Source organism: Camelina sativa, chromosome 20 (genome assembly GCF_030686135.1).
Source record: "Camelina sativa cultivar CO46 ecotype springtype chromosome 20, ASM3068613v1".
NCBI lineage: Eukaryota > Viridiplantae > Streptophyta > Magnoliopsida > Brassicales > Brassicaceae > Camelina > Camelina sativa.
Window position 1 is genome coordinate 18,865,650 of NC_141899.1, and position 19,617 is coordinate 18,885,266.

At 34.8% G+C, this 19,617-nt stretch overlaps 2 protein-coding genes and 1 long non-coding RNA gene across 3 annotated transcripts; 2 read left to right on the forward strand and 1 right to left on the reverse strand.

Annotated features, from left to right (window-relative positions):
• Positions 1 to 369: 369 nt before the first annotated feature.
• On the forward strand, positions 370 to 6,661 carry LOC104771126 (phosphoglucan, water dikinase, chloroplastic). The gene is made up of 19 exons (XM_087505463.1): positions 370 to 1,010; positions 1,108 to 1,717; positions 1,824 to 1,910; positions 2,006 to 2,137; positions 2,238 to 2,363; positions 2,450 to 2,628; positions 2,714 to 2,798; positions 3,083 to 3,232; positions 3,306 to 3,358; positions 3,464 to 3,672; positions 3,782 to 3,900; positions 4,063 to 4,133; positions 4,289 to 4,406; positions 4,568 to 4,654; positions 4,740 to 4,826; positions 4,919 to 4,995; positions 5,108 to 5,306; positions 5,383 to 5,494; positions 5,589 to 6,661. The coding sequence occupies exons 1-19, from the start codon at positions 832 to 834 to the stop codon at positions 6,491 to 6,493; spliced, it is 3,585 nt and encodes a 1,194-aa protein (XP_087361589.1). The 5' UTR covers positions 370 to 831; the 3' UTR covers positions 6,494 to 6,661.
• A 1,050-nt stretch (positions 6,662 to 7,711) lies between these two features.
• LOC104771127 (two-component response regulator 24) lies at positions 7,712 to 9,019 on the forward strand. Its single transcript, XM_010495600.2, has 2 exons — positions 7,712 to 8,005; positions 8,746 to 9,019. Exons 1-2 carry the CDS (start codon positions 7,781 to 7,783, stop codon positions 8,926 to 8,928), a joined length of 408 nt encoding a protein of 135 aa, XP_010493902.1. The 5' UTR covers positions 7,712 to 7,780; the 3' UTR covers positions 8,929 to 9,019.
• A 2,129-nt stretch (positions 9,020 to 11,148) lies between these two features.
• On the reverse strand, positions 11,149 to 14,502 carry LOC104771128 (uncharacterized). Its single transcript, XR_764725.3, has 2 exons — positions 12,729 to 14,502; positions 11,149 to 12,585 (listed from the first exon to the last, which is right to left on the reverse strand). It is a non-coding gene; the product is annotated as an uncharacterized LOC104771128 (long non-coding RNA).
• Between the last annotated feature and the right edge of the window lie 5,115 nt (positions 14,503 to 19,617).

Here is a 19,617-nt window from a genome sequence, read left to right on the forward strand (position 1 = left end):
CTTTTTTCATTTGATTTGATCATCAAAACTTTTAATCACACACACTTACCTGTGAGTAGTAATGACTGATGATGCAAGAAAAAATGAAGCGAAATTGAGATAAAACGTTATTTAAAGGTTTAGTGTGATTTACTTTTTTATTACTATTGGTTATGGTTTTTTTCGAATATGACAAAGACATGTTTTTAAATTTCATAGTGTTAGTTTGGTTGTGCATTTTTTCCTAGTACTACTTTGGTATCACTGAGTTTGACTCATGTATGAGATCCGACATTAACATTAACCATAGATAGTTAATCAAAATGTATGGAAACCCCCTACACGCATCAATTTGATCTCATTTATGATAGCGATATTGTTAGTTAGTATGAAGCGTAAGTTCGAACCATTTCCGATAAGATTGTCAATCTTATGCTTCCTTTCTAACTTCAAGAGAAAAATAAATGCTCTAATCTAGTAGTACTAAAATTTTCTAATTAGAGAACGTATCGTATTCCTAGGACAATTTATTTTATGGTGATCTATCTTTACGTACTTTTTACGGAAAGAATGGTTTAAGACTCACGAGTCGAGAGAGTTTTGTTCTTTCCCTTTCTTTTTTATTCATTGGTTAAATAAATAAAAATATTACGTATATTTTTCTCATAGAAGATATTTTTTATATTTTGTACATGTGTCTGTTTGGCAATTTCTTCGATACGAAAAAAGCGAAAACTCTCTATAATTGATTTGATTTTTTTTTTGGTTAATAATGGCTTTTGAATCCTTTGATATACTTTGAAGACTGAACACAAAAACCAAAAATCTCTTATCACCACCACACCACCTTCAATGGAGAGCATTGGAAGCCACCATTGTTGCAGCTCTCCGTTCACCTTCATCACTAGAAACTCATCAACACTTCCAAAACTCGTTAACTTCACTCGCAGAGTTCATCTCACCCACCAATCTCACCGACTCAGAAACTCCTCTTCTCGTCTCACTTGCACTGCTTCTTCTTCCTCCACCATGTATCACTCCTTCTTTCACTTTTTTTTTTTTTTTTTGTTTTATAATCGAAATTGGATGATTTAAGTTTTTAAAAATCGGATTTTGATTTGAACCCAGAGAGGAACAACGGAAGAAGAAAGATGGGTCTGGAACGAAGGTGAAGTTGAATGTGAGGTTAGATCATCAAGTTAACTTTGGTGAACATGTGGCTATGTTTGGATCAGCTAAAGAGATTGGTTCATGGAAAAAGAAATCGCCTTTGAATTGGACTGACAAGGGATGGGTTTGTCAGCTTGAGCTTGACGGTGGTCAAGTTTTAGAGTATAAGTTCGTCATTGTTAAGAATGATGGGTCACTCTCTTGGGAATCTGGTGATAACCGTGTCCTTAAGCTTCCAAATTCTGGGAATTTCTCAGTTGTTTGTCATTGGGATGCTACAAGAGAAACCCTTGATTTGCCTCAGGAGGTTGGTAATGATGGTGGTGGTGGTGGGGACGAGAGGGATAATCATGAGGTTAGTGATGAGAGAGTAGTGGGAAGTGAAAATGGTGCGCAGCTTCAGAAAAGTACATTGGGTGGGCAGTGGCAAGGTAAAGATGCGTCCTTTATGCGTTCTAATGACCATGGTAACAGAGAGGTTGGAAGGAATTGGGATACTACTGGTCTTGAAGGCACAGCTCTTAAGATGGTTGAAGGTGATCGTAACTCTAGGAATTGGTGGAGAAAGGTATCAATTTTTTTGGACTTTTGGTTTCCTCTTAATTGTCTACCTTTGAAGCTGGCAAAGAATGAAACATATCTTATTGTGAAATGTGTTTATGTGTGTGTTCAAGCTTGAAATGGTACGCGAGGTTATAGTTGGGAGTGTTGAGAGGGAGGAACGATTGAAGGCGCTCATATACTCTGCAATTTATTTGAAGGTTCCTCTCTTTTCTTTTTATAGCCTAAGTTATCTTCTCTTATGTGTTTGGGATTTACCTTTTTAGTTTGTTTGTTTGTCTGGCTTGTTATGCAGTGGATAAACACAGGTCAGATTCCTTGCTTTGAAGATGGAGGGCATCACCGTCCAAACCGGCATGCCGAGATTTCCAGGCTTATATTCCGGGAGTTGGAGCACATTTGCAGTAAGAAAGATGCTACGGCTGAGGTGACACATTTATTTGCTTTCACAGCCTCCCCTCTCAAAAGTTTTGTAGCTGGTGTGTCCATAGTAGTTTCTCTAAGTTGGATATGATTTTATATGGTAGGAAGTGCTTGTTGCTCGAAAAATCCATCCGTGTTTGCCTTCTTTCAAAGCAGAGTTTACTGCAGCTGTCCCTCTAACTCGAATTAGGGACATAGCCCATCGCAATGATATTCCTCATGATCTCAAGGTAATAATAATACACTTTCTAGTTTTTTTCTTTTCTCATTAGATCAGCTACTGTCAAAGTATTCATATAACCCATCTTTGTTCCAGCAAGAAATCAAGCATACCATACAAAATAAGCTTCACCGGAATGCGGGTCCAGAAGATCTAATTGCAACAGAGGCGATGCTTCAAAGAATTACCGAGACCCCAGGAAAATACAGTGGAGATTTTGTTGAGCAATTCAAAATATTCCATAATGAGCTTAAGGATTTCTTTAATGCTGGAAGGTACTATATTTCTGAAACCAAACCTATTCTTTCATTTGACTATGATGGTACTGTATAGTTCAATAGCTCTTGTATCTTGTTGCAGCCTCACTGAACAACTTGATTCTATGAAAATTTCTATGGATGATAGAGGTCTTTCTGCTCTCAATTTGTTTTTTGAATGTAAAAAGGTAAGCTCACACATGTCTCTTTTCTTGATTTGGTGCAAAATTTTGGGTTTTCTTGCATGATTTTCTGAAGTGGTATGCCCTAGACACAACAAATGTTAAATTAATAATTATTATCCAGCGTAAGGATGTAGTTTGTAATTGATAATCACCCCGTCCTTGGTTGCATGTTGTTATGTGTCCATAACAATCAAATCATTTGATAAATTGTGCATGTTATACACATTCATTGTAAACTTTGTTACTGTGATCTCTTCATAGTCTGACTGCGAAATTCATATTTTCAGCGCCTTGACACATCAGGAGAATCAAACAATGTTTTAGAGTTGATTAAAACCATGCATTCTCTGGCTTCTCTAAGAGAATCAATTATAAAGGAACTTAATAGCGGTTTGCGTAATGATGCTCCTGATACTGCCATTGCAATGCGCCAAAAGGTGAACTGTTTTAAACAACCCAGCAGAATCATGTTGCAATTAATTTACTTATATAGTTTGCTCGTGTCATTAGTGGCGCCTTTGTGAGATCGGCCTCGAAGACTACTTTTTTGTTCTACTAAGCAGGTGTGCATAAGATTCTGATTGCTTTTTATAGCTTAATTTCGTTCGGAAGTTATTAAAAATCCTGCTTTGATTCTCCGTCGTATGTGTCTTCAATGATTTGAGTAGATTCCTCAATGCGCTTGAAACTATGGGAGGAGCTGATCAACTGGCAAAAGATGTGGCATCAAGAAAGGTTGCCTCGTGGAATGATCCACTAGATGCTTTGGTGTTGGGTGTTCACCAAGTAGGTCTCTCTGGTTGGAAGCAAGAAGAATGTTTAGCCATTGGAAATGAACTCCTTGCTTGGCGAGAGAGAGACCTACTTGAAAAAGAAGGTATTCCTTCTCTGACTTTATGTCAACTCGTTCTGTCTCGTTCTGTTTTACCTTGACGTGTGAGGCTAGTATTATAAGCTGAAATGCTGTTTATTTTTTTTCCACGAAGGGGGAGAGGATGGAAAAACCATTTGGGCCATGAGGCTGAAAGCAACACTTGATCGAGCACGCAGATTAACAGCAGAATATTCTGATTTACTTCTTCAAATATTTCCTCCTAATGTAGAGGTACACATCGTTCCATGCCTTACATTTTGAAGTTAGTGATGCAACTTCTATTATAGTTCAAATTCGTTTGGCCACATTCGTTTCTTTCACCAGGAAAAGGATATGCGAGACTAAATTATCACTCCTCTGCTAATCTAATTAAATCGTTCTTTATCATTTCAGATTTTAGGAAGAGCTCTAGGAATTCCAGAGAATAGTGTCAAGACCTATACAGAAGCCGAGATTCGTGCTGGGTAAGTTAGGCTTTTACTTCCTAGTACTTAGTTTAAGCTGTACAAGCAATCTGATGAAAACATTTGAGATTGTTTTCAGAATCTTTTCTTGCTTATTTTACTCATAGTCCTCTCTCTGTAATTTACTCTGACCGTACATGTGTTGTGCTTCACAGCATAATTTTTCAGATCTCAAAGCTCTGCACTGTTCTTCTAAAAGCTGTAAGAAACTCACTTGGTTCTGAGGGCTGGGACGTCGTTGTACCTGGATCAACTTCTGGGACATTAGTTCAGGTGCGTGGAGAACGCAAATTACTACTCTGTGATATATTTTCGTTTGCTATTATTGCATCATTTACTTGGCTGAGAATTTTCAACTTTGCTATGCCTTACGCTTTGTAACTTTGATGAGAATTCGTATTTGTAAATATTTTTTCTGGCTCTTATGACTGCAGGTCGAAAGCATTGTTCCAGGATCATTGCCAGCAACTTCTGGTGGTCCTATTATTCTCTTGGTCAACAAAGCTGATGGCGATGAAGAGGTTTTTGACATACACTCTTCCTTACCATGTTTCATATTTCATAACATCATGTACTAAAGATTACTTATATAACTTGCTTTGACAGGTAAGTGCTGCTAATGGGAACATAGCCGGAGTCATGCTCCTGCAGGAACTGCCTCACTTGTCTCACCTTGGCGTTAGAGCGCGGCAGGCACTAACCTTTTTACCCCCATTTTTCCTCCCTGAATATCTACTAAAGAAGTGCATTGTTGAAAACTCCTCATTTCGCATAATTTTTCGCAGGAGAAAATTGTCTTCGTGACATGTGACGACGATGACAAGGTCGCTGATATACGACGACTTGTGGGAAAATTCGTGAGGTACCCTTTTTCCGATGTTATCATCATCATCACATATTAATATTCAATCTCCCGTTAAGCAAGAAAACTCATGTCTCTTCTTTATTGTTTTTTTCAAATATAAAACTTACAGGTTGGAAGCATCTCCAAGCCATGTGAACCTGATACTTTCAACTGAGGATAGGAGTCGCATTTCCAAATCCAGTGCGAACAAAAAAACGGATAAGAATAGCTTATCTAAGAAAAAGACGGATAAGAAAAGCTTATCTACTGATGATAAAGAGTCAGCACCTGTTTCCTCATCTTCCGATAGCCTCCTTTACTCATCCAAGGTGAAATATTGATATCTCTGTGAGTCCGTGCACTTGACATTCAGATTGCTTACTGATAGAAAACTTTCATCCATAGGATATCCCTAGTGGAGGAATCATAGCACTTGCTGATGCAGATGTACCAACCTCTGGTTCAAAATCTGCTGCATGTGGTCTTCTTGCATCTTTAGCAGAAGCCTCTACTAGTGGTAAGGTTTTATTAATGTGTAAGGGGACGAAATTGCTGGAACCAAATCATATGTCTTTCTAAACTACTTTGTTTGGTTTCTTATGAATGAGCAGTGCACAGCGAACATGGAGTTCCAGCATCATTTAAGGTTCCAACTGGAGTTGTCATACCTTTTGGATCTATGGAATTAGCTTTAAAGCAAAGTAATTCGGAAGAAAAGTTTGGGTCTTTGTTAGAAAAGTTAGAAACCGCCAGACCTGAGGGCGGTGAGCTTGACACCATATGCGATCAGATCCATGAAGTGATGAAGTCATTGCAAGTGCCTAAAGAAACAATCAACAGCATAAGCAAAGCGTTTCCCAAAGACGCTCGTCTCATTGTTCGTTCAAGCGCTAACGTCGAGGACTTAGCTGGAATGTCAGCTGCAGGACTCTATGAATCAATCCCCAACGTGAGTCCCTCAGATCCTTTGGTGTTTTCAGGTTCGGTTTGCCAAGTTTGGGCTTCTCTCTACACAAGAAGAGCTGTTCTAAGCCGTAGAGCTGCTGGTGTCACTCAAAAAGAAGCTTCAATGGCGGTTCTTGTTCAAGAAATGCTTTCGCCGGACCTATCTTTTGTTTTGCACACGGTCAGTCCAGCTGATCCAGACAGTAACCTTGTAGAAGCCGAGATTGCTCCTGGTTTAGGTGAGACTTTAGCTTCAGGGACAAGAGGAACACCATGGAGAGTCGCTTCGGGTAAACTCGATGGGATTGTGCAAACCTTAGCTTTCGCAAACTTCAGCGAAGAGCTTATTGTGTCAGGAACAGGTCCTGCTGATGGTAAGTACGCTCGCTTGACCGTCGACTATAGCAAGAAACGGTTAACCGTTGACTCAGTGTTTAGACAGCAACTTGGTCAGCGACTTGGTTCGGTTGGTTTCTTCTTGGAAAGAAACTTTGGCTGTGCACAAGACGTTGAAGGTTGTTTGGTTGGTGAAGATGTTTACATTGTTCAGTCAAGGCCACAACCTCTGTAGAGTCTTTTATCTTTCTATAAAGCTAATAAAACAAAAAAAATGTCAGAAATGTAAGATCTGCATTTGCTTCATTATCAGATGTGAAGGTATGTTTAATAATGATATAATTTTTTTTATGGCTTTTTTGTCAAGCTAATAATGATATACTCCCTCTGTTGTTTTCATAAATAGTGTGTTTTCGAGATTTTGTTTGTTTCATAATATAAAATGTTTTCAACTTTTTAGGCAACTTTTATATTAATTTTATATTTTTTATGCAGTCTTGTTTATCATTTTGGTTAAAAAATTTTAAAATAGACAATTCTTTTTTTTTTTGTCAAACAAAGTAGACAATTCTTATTATGTGTTTTTAAGTGAAACATCTTATATTTTGAGAGTATGATTTTAGTAAAGTTTTTTTTGGTAATTATCAATTCTAATGAATCGTTTGGTTTGAAGATTAACCGAATGATGTGAATAGATTATGGTTTGGTTCGGTTTTAATGCACATCTCTGGATCAGTTTTAATTAAAATAAAATTTCAAACCAAATATAATAGGTAATCTTCTTTATAATATATACTTAGAGATATCTTTGGACAAAAATAATATGTACAAGATTTTTTGTCATATCACAGTGTCACTTTTGGTTTACAAAATAAATTTCAAATCTGATGGGATCCGGTGCATTAGTGATGGTATGATCGCATCCATGAATTTCAAATCTTAGACGTAAATATTGATAAATCTTAGAATATTCAAAAACAAAAGATGACAGAATTTTCTTTTCTCCTAATAGTAAATTACAGTTGATTCAACAAATCAACTGACAAAACTGAATTACATAATGTAATATTTCTTGCTAAATATAATCAGTTTTATAGTAATAAATGATAAATATGATTATTTGCTTTATTCATGTCTTGTTTCTCACATCGTGTTTTTTGGCTAATTAATATCTCAAGAATACGACATTGATTGAACTAAATCTTAAACCCTCAATCTCAAAGCTAATCTCGTGAAAATATAAAACCCTCTAAAGTAAGCAACGGCTAAGATTCATTACTGAAAATAGAAAAGTAAATAAAACCACTAGATCTCCTACGAATCCAAAAACACAATCTAACTGATACTGTTTTTATGTTCCATAAAATTGTTGATTCTTTGCCAATGTTCTTTTCTCCATTATATATTAGATTGTATATATATATGAGTTTTCACCAAACATAAAATTCTACTAGAAATTTTCATATTTTTTGTTTTGCACAAAGAAACGAGAAGAAGAAGAATTAAAAAAAAAATAAAAAGGATGACGAGAGAAGAGCTTCCAAATTTGGCAGAGTCGAAGTTAACAGCTTTGGTCGTAGATGACAATTTCGTAAACCAAAGCATACATCAAAAACTTTTGGCTCGTTTAGGGATTCAAAACGATGTCGTTTGTAACGGGAAAGAAGCTGTTGACGCTCATTGTTCCGGTAGAAACTATGATCTTATTCTTATGGATATGGACATGCCCATCATGAATGGTATTCAGGTAACTACTTATTTGTGATTCTTTACTCTTTAAACTTGATACTATTAAAGTTTAAGAAACGATTTGGACTCTAATATATGGTTATATTAACTCTGTTAGCTATAAGAAAAAAAATCATCAAGAGAGCAATATTTTTTCTTTTGATATGTTACAACATTAATAAGAAATATTAGATCATTAACTTAGGTTAATTTGTTTTTTCATCTTATTTTTTATTTGAGAATTCTTCCATCTTAAACTTTTTGTAGTTTTGTTGGTCATGAGCAAATTTTTGTTTAAGGTATATTAGATTTGTCAGAATATTTTGTTTAGAGGTTGTAGACCATAATTTCTATGTATATTTTTTTGTCAAAAATGAAATATGCTAAAAACCGGGTAGGAATATTATTTTGTAGAACCTATAAAACATACATGAAAAAATTATATATGGTCCGTCTAACCGATGAAGTTGGGTTTAATGCTTCTCTTATTATTTAAAGAGTATTACGAGAACCAAAGATCAAGCAAGATCCAGAGATCTAGCAAGATCAAACGGAAAATCACATCTTGACCGTTCGATCTTGCTCGATCAATTTTTTTATTTTTCTAATAAATAGGCATGATATAGAAGAAAAAAATAGTTTCTAAAAAATAAGATATTGATGAGTAGTTTCATGCTACCATTATTTTTAAGGAATTATATACAAAAAAAGTTGATTGGATTCTTTTCTTTTTTTTGTTGATTGAATATTGATATATAGGCGACAAAGAGACTAAGGGAGATGGGGATAGAGAGCAAGATAGCAGGAGTAACGACTAGAGCTAACGAAGGAGAGAAGAAAGAGTTTATGGAAGCTGGCCTTAATGACTTTCAAGAGAAACCTCTTACTATCTCTAAGCTTCTCTCTATTCTTCATAAACTTGATTTTTATGTCCAAACCTAACTAATCTCCATATTAATTCTCAATTGTAGTAGTATTACTTTTAAAAATATTAATCACTACTCTTATTCTATAACATTATTAATTTCTTGTATTTTAATACCTCAAAAAAAACACCTCAAATCTATATACTTATTTAAGCAATCCTTTAAACAAATAACCCTATTCCATGTAAAATATTAAACAAAATGCCACTGTATTTTAATACAAAATATAATAACAGAATTTTAATATTAATTTGTTGTAACCTGAAAATGATTATCCAAAAAATAGTAATTATTAATTTATTAGATTACAAGAAATAATTTATAAAATAATTTCGAAATTATTTAATAAAATAATAATAAAATTATTTCGAAATTATGTAATAAAGTAATAAAAAATATTATTTTGAAATTATGTAATAAAATAATTAAACAGATTCTATTTATTGTTTCAGAAATCTTAGGAAACAATAACAAACTATTTAGAAAATTATTAAACTTAAATTTATTTATAAAACTAAGATTAAATATTTACATATCTAAATCATTTAATAATAACAAATATATATTAAAAATAGGATACAACATTGTTTATATTTTTAAAATATATTTATATACTTATTTAAGCTATGTTGTTAAAAATTTAACCAGTTCTGATGTGACATATTACGAAAATGTTATTATATTTTAATTATTCTAATAACTAAAAAAAGAAAAATTTAGATTTGTTTACAAAATAATAAAACTCTATTTATTGTTTCATAAATCTTAGAAAATAATAACAAACTATTTAATTGGCTAAAACTTAATTGTTTATACACAATATTCACTATATAAAGAATATTAAGTGTATAATATTGATAATGTTAAATCATGGCAGTATGTAAAAATAGTTTTATACACTTAGTATAAAATAAATAATAATATCAATATCCACATGTTATTTGTTTAAAGGGTTGCTTAAATAAGTATATAGATTAAAAAATAACTATATTTTTATACACTTAGTATTAACAAATAACAATATCAATATCCACAGGTTATTTGTTTAAAGGGTTGCTTAAATAAGTATATAAATTAAAAAATAACTATATTTTTATAAGAATAAAAAACAAAACCTGATAAATATCTAAAAAAAATTTTGGGATTTATTTTAAATATATATATATATATATATATACTTATAAAAATATAGTTATTTTTTAATCTATATACTTATTTAATATTATACATATTCACTATATAAACAATATTAAGTGTATAATATTGATAATATACATAACCTAATTGTAATTTTCACCTATAAAATTAATATACAACATGTTATACCAGTAACTTCAATTTGTAAATTTGGTATATTAAGATCTCTAAACACGATCACATCAATTTGTAATACCAAATCACTGGTCAAGACATGTTTTGTTGGATTTTTTTAGCTTTACCGAATGTATAATTAACGAATTTGATATTGCACCAAACCAAAATAGTAGTACCAACTATGGGTCAAAATCAGAGTATGACCTTAAGTAAATTAAATATATGATTTTATAAAATGTATAGAATTAATAAATTTTCTACTATTATTTTGTAACAAACAAATCTAAATTTACATAAATATTTCCTCACGCTGGTAATATTATTCTACAAAATATTAACGTGTATTTATGAGTCGGGTAATAAAACGAGTAATGAGACGGGTAACGAAACGGTCAAAAATTAAATTAATATCCGATACTCGATCATTATTCATGGATAATATAATTATTATACCCTTCACTCGACCCTAAAGATGCGGGTACCTTTTTCGGGACGGATACAAACGAAAAAACGGGTTCAATACGGGTATCGGTAGTAATTTCCAGGCCTACCTATTAGTAGTTTAATATGAATCAAAATTCACTATATAGTACTATATTATATAACATGTAAATGAATAATACAACATAAACATAATATTAACAAATAACAAAATAAAAAAAAATTCCCGCGCTATCAGCGCGGGTTATTATCTAGTTAATAGTAATGCCAATACCAATTCGATTATTAATACTACTAATTGTTAGTATGATTCAGAATTAGGTCAGGTTCATAAAAGTATAGATTACTCCATTAGCCAATCGAATGCTTTGTATCGAAACGTAAAACGCTTCATGCGATTGGGAAATCAGCGATATGTGTCTCGCACTGTCACGTGAATAAAGCAAAGGTTTGGTTAAATCTGAAGCATCATCTTAGCTTATTAAAAACAGAAACGAATTCATCAAATATATTAATATCGTTGAGTCATTCATTATTGCTATTACACGCAAGGCCCATGTGTTAGAATTATTGGCGTTTAGGCCTAGATCTGACATTATATGTTTTAAGGATTTTTCTTGACATGACTCTACATGATGGTGTCCGCTAGGAGGGGAGATATACCCACATTAATGTAGTAGCTCTATGGTATGTTGCTTCTTGTTGCTTGGCAATTAATACTGCCTTGCTGAATTCTCGACTTCCATTGCCACTTTCAAAGAACCTCTATTCTCAGATCATGCATCTTGCTGTATTAGATTCCAAGATAAAAGACCGAGGATAATCAGGCCCTTCAGGTTTAACCACCACTTATTGCAACATGATAATTTCCTTCAGATCGTGCGAGAGTGTTGGAATTCTACCCCAGTGGCAGGTTCTCTAATGTACCAGATAACCCAAAAGATTAAAAAACTCAAAGGTAAGCTTAGAGAGCTCAATAGAGAAGCTTACTCAGGGATAGAAAACAGAGTGAGAGGTGCTTTTGCGGATCTCAAGGCAGCACAAGCTACGTTGTTTACCTCCCCCTCTTCAGAGACGGCAGCTGAAGAACGTCAGGCATATCTTACATGGCAGAAACTGTCTGCAGCCGAAGCAACATTCCTGCATCAAAAATCTGGTCTCAAGTAGATCTCTGATGGTGACGAGAATACAAGTTTTTTCCACAAAAATGTGGTCATAAAAAACGCCTTCAATGGAATCAAGAGACTGCGTCTTGGAGATGGAACAGTCATTACAGAAAAAACTGCTATCAAGGAAGCTTGCGTCGAATACTATGAGTCCCTCTTTGGTTCCTCGCGTAGTACCCCTTGCCTCAAGGCTTGTATCCAGTCCATTCACCCCTTTAGGTGCTCAGAGGCTCAGCGAACAAGCTTAAACAGAGGATTCACCGCCCAAGAAATCAAGGCTGAATTCTTTGCCCTCCCACGAGATAAAGTTCCTGGACCTGATGGATATACGGGTGAGTTCTTTAGGCATAGTTGGGATATCATTGGCTCAGAAGTAACTCTTGCAGTTCAGAGCTTCTTTATTCACGGCAAGATGGAACCTAGTTGGAATTCCACAACTGTTTCAATGATCCCCAAGACTACAACTGCTGAAACAGTCACTGAATACCGGCCCATCTCTTGTTTGAATGCTATCTATAAGATTATTTCAAAGCTCCTGGCTAGACGACTTCAGAACCTGTTACCAGAGATGATTCAAGAGAACTAGACCGCCTTCATAAAGGACCATCAAATAGTGGAAAATGTCCTCCTTGCATCCGAGTTAGTGCAAGGGTACAACAACTCTGGGATCTCTAAAAGAGGAATGCTCAAAATTGACCTCCAGAAAGCTTTTGATTCAATTGAATGGAGCTTCATCCTAGACATCTTGGTTGCTACAAATTTCCCAAGCAAGTATATTCAATGGATCAGTCAGTGTATAAAAACCTCTCGGTTTTCTATATCTGTCAATGGAGAGTTATGTGGCTATTTTAAAGGTAAAAAGGGTCTAAGATAAGGAGATCCGCTCTCCCCTTACCTTTTTGTGATTGGGATGGATATATTCTCCAGGCTTCTCGACTTGAGATACCAAGCTGACCAAATCGGATATCACCCTAAGGCGTCAAACCCCCCTGTGACTCATATGATCTTTGCTGATGATGTAATGGTGTTCTTTGATGGAGAACACTCTTCCCTGCAAGCTATCGTAAATCTGTTAGGGTATTTCTCGAATATCTCTGGGTTGATCCTTAATAGAAACAAAACAGAACTTTTCTTTGTTGGCTCTTCTGTGGCTGATCAGAACAGATGTAACTCTTCCTTTGGTTTTTCCATGGGCTGCCTACCGGTGAAATATCTAGGTTTCCCGCTGCTGCCAAACCGCTCACTCGTTCTGATTGTGAACCATTAATCCAAAGAATCAGGAGAAAGCTCCAGACCTGGCAAAACAGACATCTCTCCAATACAGGGCGTCTGCAACTCTTAACTTCAGTGATCCAGAACATTATAGCTTATTGGTGTGCAGCCTTTATCCTACCGGCTAAGTGTATAAAGGACCATGAGAAGCTCTGTAGAAGGTTCCTATGGTCGGGTGCAAGTGAAATCCAAAAGCAAGCCGAAGTTAGTTGGAGACAAGTTTGTACTCCGAAAGAAGGAGGACTTGGTCTAAAAGATCTGAAAGCGTGGAATAAGGGATTTGGTCTCAAACTCATTTGGAAACTTTTCTCTGCTTCGGGGTCTTTGTGGGTTGCATGGTGTAGAAAGAATAAGATGAGCCGGAAATGTTTTTGGAGACTTCCTGCTTCGAGTAAGGGATCCTCGATGTGGAAACAACTTCTCAAGCTGAGAGAAACTGCCAAATCTTTCCTGTCTTGTCAAATTGGTGATGGTAGAAATTGCTCCTTCTGGTTTGATAAGTGGACTCCTTTTGGAGATCTATTTACTTACCTGGGAACCGATGGACACCAAAGAATAGGCTTACCACTAGACTCCACAGTGGCTAAGGCGTATACAAGGAACAGGAGTATATTCCGGCGACGAGCTCGTAGCCAGAATATGGAACTCCTCTTTACCCACCTCACCAACACTCAACTCGTAGAAAATACACAAGATACTTACCTGTGGGCTAGACCGAATGCTGATCCGCATACTCGATTTAGCTTCTCTGAGACATGGGAGCTCCTCAAGCCTCCACACCAAGAAGTGCCCTGGCATAATCAAGTTTGGTTCTCTGGCGCTGTTCCCAAGCATTCTTTTGTTATGTGGCTCTGCTGCTTTGACAGACTTCCAACTTTGTCACGACTAAGAACCTAGGGAACGGTAGAAGACGACTCTTGCTTCCTCTGTGAAATTTACTTCGAGACAAGGGATCATCTTTTCTTGCGATGCCCTTACTCTTATGATCTTTGGAGATGGTGCCTTCAAAAGCTTAAATTACCATTCATGGGTTTCAATTCCTGGGATTGCTTCCTCTTATGGCTATGATCCGCTAACAACGACCCAAATCTGACAATGCTGAAGCTCGTGGTAGCTCAGGCGGTGATTTACACAATTTGGCATGAAAGAAACACTCGCATCTTTACAGGTATACGCACTCAAGTAGAAGCCCTCTTTCCTCAGCTCGATAAAAGAATCCGCAACATCTGCTTGGCCAGGAGACAGTTACCGAAGTTCCAAGACTTTAATGCTCTAGTTTCGCTCCCTTTACCCCTAATCTTCTCTTTTTTTACTTATATCTCTTTTGGTTCTTGTACCATGTTTGTTCACCCCGAATTCGATGTTGTTTTAGGCATTAGCCAAAACTCTATATGTATGAAGTTCTGAGATTAATACCATCAGAAATTTTATGGAAAAAAATGTTGCTTCTTGTTGGGTTTGAACTTCAATGACTACCAAGTTTTGGCCTTCCAACAATTCTCCCTTCAAACCAGTGACCACCAAATTTTTAGTCTCTTCTCTTAAAAAAACTCTGTTGTTATCTAGGCAGTAGACACCGACATTGAGAACGAATCAGCAAACCCGCATATATATATTATTTTTTTGACTCACTTCCGAGAAAATCTCATACTAATTGGTGTTACTAAACTATATGTTAGATTATTATTTTCTAATCTCTCGATGTGGGAGTCTCCAACACTTCTCTATTTAATAATATTGTAAAAGCAAACCAAGTGATAATTCATTAGAGTTTTTGGGGTCGAGGACGTCTTTATGTGAGTCTGATCGTGTGGACCACTTCATTTCATTTCTTGTAAAGAATCTAACCTTCTCCATGTGTCATCATCTCAAGTGAGGAAAATCGTACTCAACAGAAAAATAAGTGTTTTATAAAAACCCTATAATGTTTAAATACCCATCCAGTTTGTTAAACATTTTATCTCAGCCTAAACTCGCGGCCAAAATTACCATTTAACTGGCTATTGCATTTCTATCCATTTCAATATCCATTAGAATACACTAAATGATTCTAAACATTTTTTAGATAACATCTTATTATATAACTAGATTAAGACCCATGCTACAGCACGGGTTGAAATTCATATTATTTATATTATAATTTTATATAAAATATAATTTATGTAATTATTTTTAAAAGTTTTTTTTGGATAAACCATTATGCAATAAAATCATATGCTAAATATGAAGGCTTGAAAAAAACATATATTTTGTAAGTTTTATATTGTTAATGATTCTAGATAAGTACCCGTGCTATAACACTGGTTAAATTTTATTTTGTAGTCTATTTTGTAACCCACTATTTAACTTGTAACCAATCAATCTATCAGTTTTGTAATCTATCTTCGGTTAACGTTGTGGTCTATCAATAAAATCTGTGAAAAATAAATTTGTAATACTGTATTTAAAGATTTTTGGAAACAACGTGATATAGGACTAAAATCTTCCAAAAATACAGTTTGGAATATCCATGATTTTACTTGCTACCACTAATATATCAATTATCAATTTGGAATATCCCTAATATTTAGGTGTAACCATTAATATTAATATATGGATTAATCTATAACCTATCTATAACCTATTTGTAACCATTTATTAAAAATATAAAGTCTACAAAAACTATGTTGTGTACTTCCGTTTTATTAAAAAGAGGAAGCTTGATGACAAAATTACTAATTAACAAGATCTTGACACATGTCAATTATATCATTCAGATGTTTACACATGTCAATTCTAAAATTGTTAAATTTTAAAAAAATAAAAGCGTAAAAATTCAAAACCTACCATAAAAAGAAAAGATCATTATAAGGAAATTATATATATATATATATAATATGCTTACGGATTACTTTTATATAAGATAAAAAAATATGATTGTGAAAATTATACAACTAACTACTGTGTCTAGAAAAATGTAAATACTCACCTTTACATAAAGAAAGAGATTGTTGAAGTAAAAGATTTAAAAGAAAGATAGATCGTTTCATATTTTTTTCACCAATCAAATAATTTATTTAAAACGACTGCTATTGTAACATATAAGATAGGAGTATGTAAGATTAACGTATGCGTTTTTGTAACTATAAAAATGTTAAAGAGACATATAATAGGTTATTTAATATGTTCATGAAGACAATTTGTTAATAGTAGTAAAGAATAATGAGTATATTTTTAACAGTAAAATGTATTTTTGTATACAAATACACTTCAAGTGGTAATGTAGATAGTAGATTTGTAAATGGATATACATTAGTGTATTATAGCAAAAAAAACAACTATTTTCTATAACTAAAAGTTTATCTCTTTACTTTTATACATTGTGTTTACTTACGAAAAGAATTAAATAAATATATATTTTTTATTAATTTTAATTTAATTTTAATAAATTTGAATTCATCTACAACTATTTTCTTAACTAAAATATTTGTTTACTATTTTTTTTTATGCAAACAATAAATTAAAGAAAATTCCTTGGTTAGTTGCTCAAGAACGGACAAGAGAACGGAGGGAAGGGGTTTACAAAAGAAACTTCAGAGATAAGAGAAAGCGAAGAACGGACAAGACAATTGATGTTCATATATTTTACCATGTTTTCCCTTAGTTTATTCACATCTTTTGCATCTTTTGCTAGCCATTTTCATCATTATTGTGTAGCTTTAGGCCAAATCATGCATTAGAGTTTAGTTGCATTGCATTTGCATCTTTTCATGCATAAACAGGTGATTTTGAAGCTTAAGGGGCATGGATGCAATGCTGAGGAGATGTGAAGCAATCATGAGGAGGAAAGCAAGAGAGTTAAGGCTGAAGAACCAAGCTCCGGAGTCCAGCTCGACCAAGCACTCGACCGAGTGGGTAGATGGACTCGACCGAGTGGAGTGTGCACGAGAGAAGCCAGCTCGACCATGGACTCGACCGAGCACTGGTCGAGTTGACCGAGCCGTTGACTACTTTGACTTTTTCTATTTTTAGGGCTTCCACCTCCTCACCTATATAAGGCCTTGTACCTGCAGCCACCAAAGAGTCCAACTTTTTAGATATTCCCTAAACCTAGTTTTTACCTTTTTTAGCTTTATTCCTTTTGCATTTTTATTTTTAAGATCTTGTACTTCCTTAAGAGAGAAGACTAGATTCTTATATTTTGTTGGTTCTATAACTTTCAAGATATTGAGAATTTGAGTTTCATCCTTTCATCAATATTGAAGATCTTTGTTTAATCTTTCTAATAATGCAAGTTTCAATATTTTCTGGGTTTTTGACTTTGTTCATCATGTATTGTTGTGAGTAGTTTGCTTAGGATCTTGGGGATGGGTTAGGATGGATTGATCTTGTGGTTGTGTGATTTGGTCAAGCTTGATTGTTGTAGATCTCTTCTAGGGTAGATGATCTTAATGCTGATTCTATATCTGAGAGGGTAGAGTCTGATTTCAAGCTTCTTAGCATCACACCAATGTTTAGGAAGCATAGATAAGGCTAGATCTAGAGCTTACCATTAGGCTTGCTAAGAGATTAGAAGTCTTGTTTGGTTTGAGATATATTGCTTAATGCCTGCTTGTGTAGATTCTTTACTGTGTGAGAACAAGTCTAGAATTGCATAGGTTTGATTGTTTCTTGACCATGAGAGTGGGAGAAACTTGTCTTAGATTTATATGTCTAGAGGTTAGCTCAAAGTTTGCTTGAGGTTTGTTGACCAAGTTAGATAACCACAATGATTAGTTCATCCCATGAATCCATCCTCAGGACCCTCTTTGTTTATTGAATTTACAGTCTTAATCCTGTTGCTTGCTTGTAGTTTGTTTTGGTTTAGCATTACTCTGTTTTTATTGCATTGCTCTGTTTTTCCGAATTTGTCTAGCTCGACCACTCACTCGACCTACACTCGGTCGAGTGCTGCTCGAGTTCATCCCCAGAACTTTGTGTTTCATGATTTGTGATTGCCTTGTTTCATTCCTGTTTCATTCTAGTTGCATTTCTGTTGCATTTACTTAGTGTCCTGTTCATTACTAGTCTCTCATTAGTTCATTAGTAGAAGTTTCTATTTCTATCCCTGCATCATTACTGTTATAATCACCCTGTTTCATTTGCATTTAGTTCTTAGTTCTTGTAGTTTACTTTCTGCATTTTACATTTTCATCTTAGGATTGTTAGTGACAAACAATCTTTACATTTGTCTTAACTTAGATTCATATGCATATCTTAACTGTTCACAAACACTCATTTAGGATTGATACCTCTTGTACTGCAATAGCATAAGGGGAATTGAAACACCCATCCATCATTCCATTCATATCTCACCATTGCATCATCATCATCATTCACCACCAATAAAAGATGAGTTTCAACAATTCACCTTCGAATTTGACGCACGCGGGATCCAAGAGATGGAGAATAGTTGGAAGGACTCCAGCGAGTTGAACTCATCGAGCACGTTGGAGAAGGACGGCCAATCTTTAGTGAGTAACTCAACACAATCAGTCTCGAAATGTTGACAAGCGATCCATGCAGCATGTATCCGCTCCATGGCCCAGTACAACGCTTCTAACTCCGAATGCAGGGGGAGGGGCTCCATCTTAGAGACTTGGCCCCCAACAACAATGTTCGCTCCTCACCAACGCAACCCACCAGTCCAACCCTGAATGCACATTGGTTGCTTTCCAAGAACCATCAATCTGACAACGAGGTGAAGAAATCTGGACATCCGAAGACGGAGATGGAGCTGACATGACCGCCATAAAAGAGAGTGCCTATTCCCAGGCTAACTTATCGCCCAAAGCCTAAGAAATTATATCATTCACCTCGATCTCTAACCTTGAAAACCCTTTTTACTTATGGTCTTCCGGCTTGCCCATAAAATTTATGGTAATTGAAGAAGTTGATCAGGATCACCCTGTTGAGAGGCATCCCTCCATAAAACAAAATTCAAATTCCAGTACACCGACTTATATAAAAAACCCTTTGACGAGACATGAGTCGGAGATAAATCCCAAACTTCACAAGAGCGAAGGCATTCAAAGAAAACATGATTAATGGTCTCAACCATAGAATCACACTTTTACACCAAATATCACATTAGACACTTCGGTGTATCTATTGATTTTTATAGATAGTTTTTACTTACTAAAAATATTTATTTTAAATTATTTATTAAATTTAGTTTTATTTTAAAAACTCTAAACCCGCACATCGGACAGATTCTAATCTAGTAGATTATAAGATTATACTAACTAGTTTTAAGAAAAATAACCAGAAGTATTGAACCGCAACAACAACAAAAATATCGAACCGAAAACCAAATATTTTGGATGTTAAGCTCAAAACTGAAAGAACCAAACCGAAATATTTTGGGTACAAGAAAAGAAAATACCAGTTTTTTTAGACTGAATAATTGAAATTTGTAATACACACTTATAAGAGAATTAAACAATAGTAGTACTATACTATAAAAACTTGATTTAAATTGAAAAGTAACAGAC

What these genes read in the sequence shown, in the direction of transcription:
- LOC104771126 (XM_087505463.1), top strand. Translation starts at nt 832, where the DNA reads ATGGAGAGCATTGGAAGCCACCATTGTTGCAGCTCTCCGTTCACCTTC. An exon ending in GATTTCTTTAATGCTGGAAG is followed by an intron (nt 2,629 to 2,713) that starts GTACTATATTTC and finishes ATCTTGTTGCAG; the next exon opens with CCTCACTGAACAACTTGATT. An exon ending in AAGCTGATGGCGATGAAGAG is followed by an intron (nt 4,655 to 4,739) that starts GTTTTTGACATA and finishes TTGCTTTGACAG; the next exon opens with GTAAGTGCTGCTAATGGGAA.
- LOC104771127 (XM_010495600.2), top strand. Translation starts at nt 7,781, where the DNA reads ATGACGAGAGAAGAGCTTCCAAATTTGGCAGAGTCGAAGTTAACAGCT. An exon ending in CCATCATGAATGGTATTCAG is followed by an intron (nt 8,006 to 8,745) that starts GTAACTACTTAT and finishes ATTGATATATAG; the next exon opens with GCGACAAAGAGACTAAGGGA.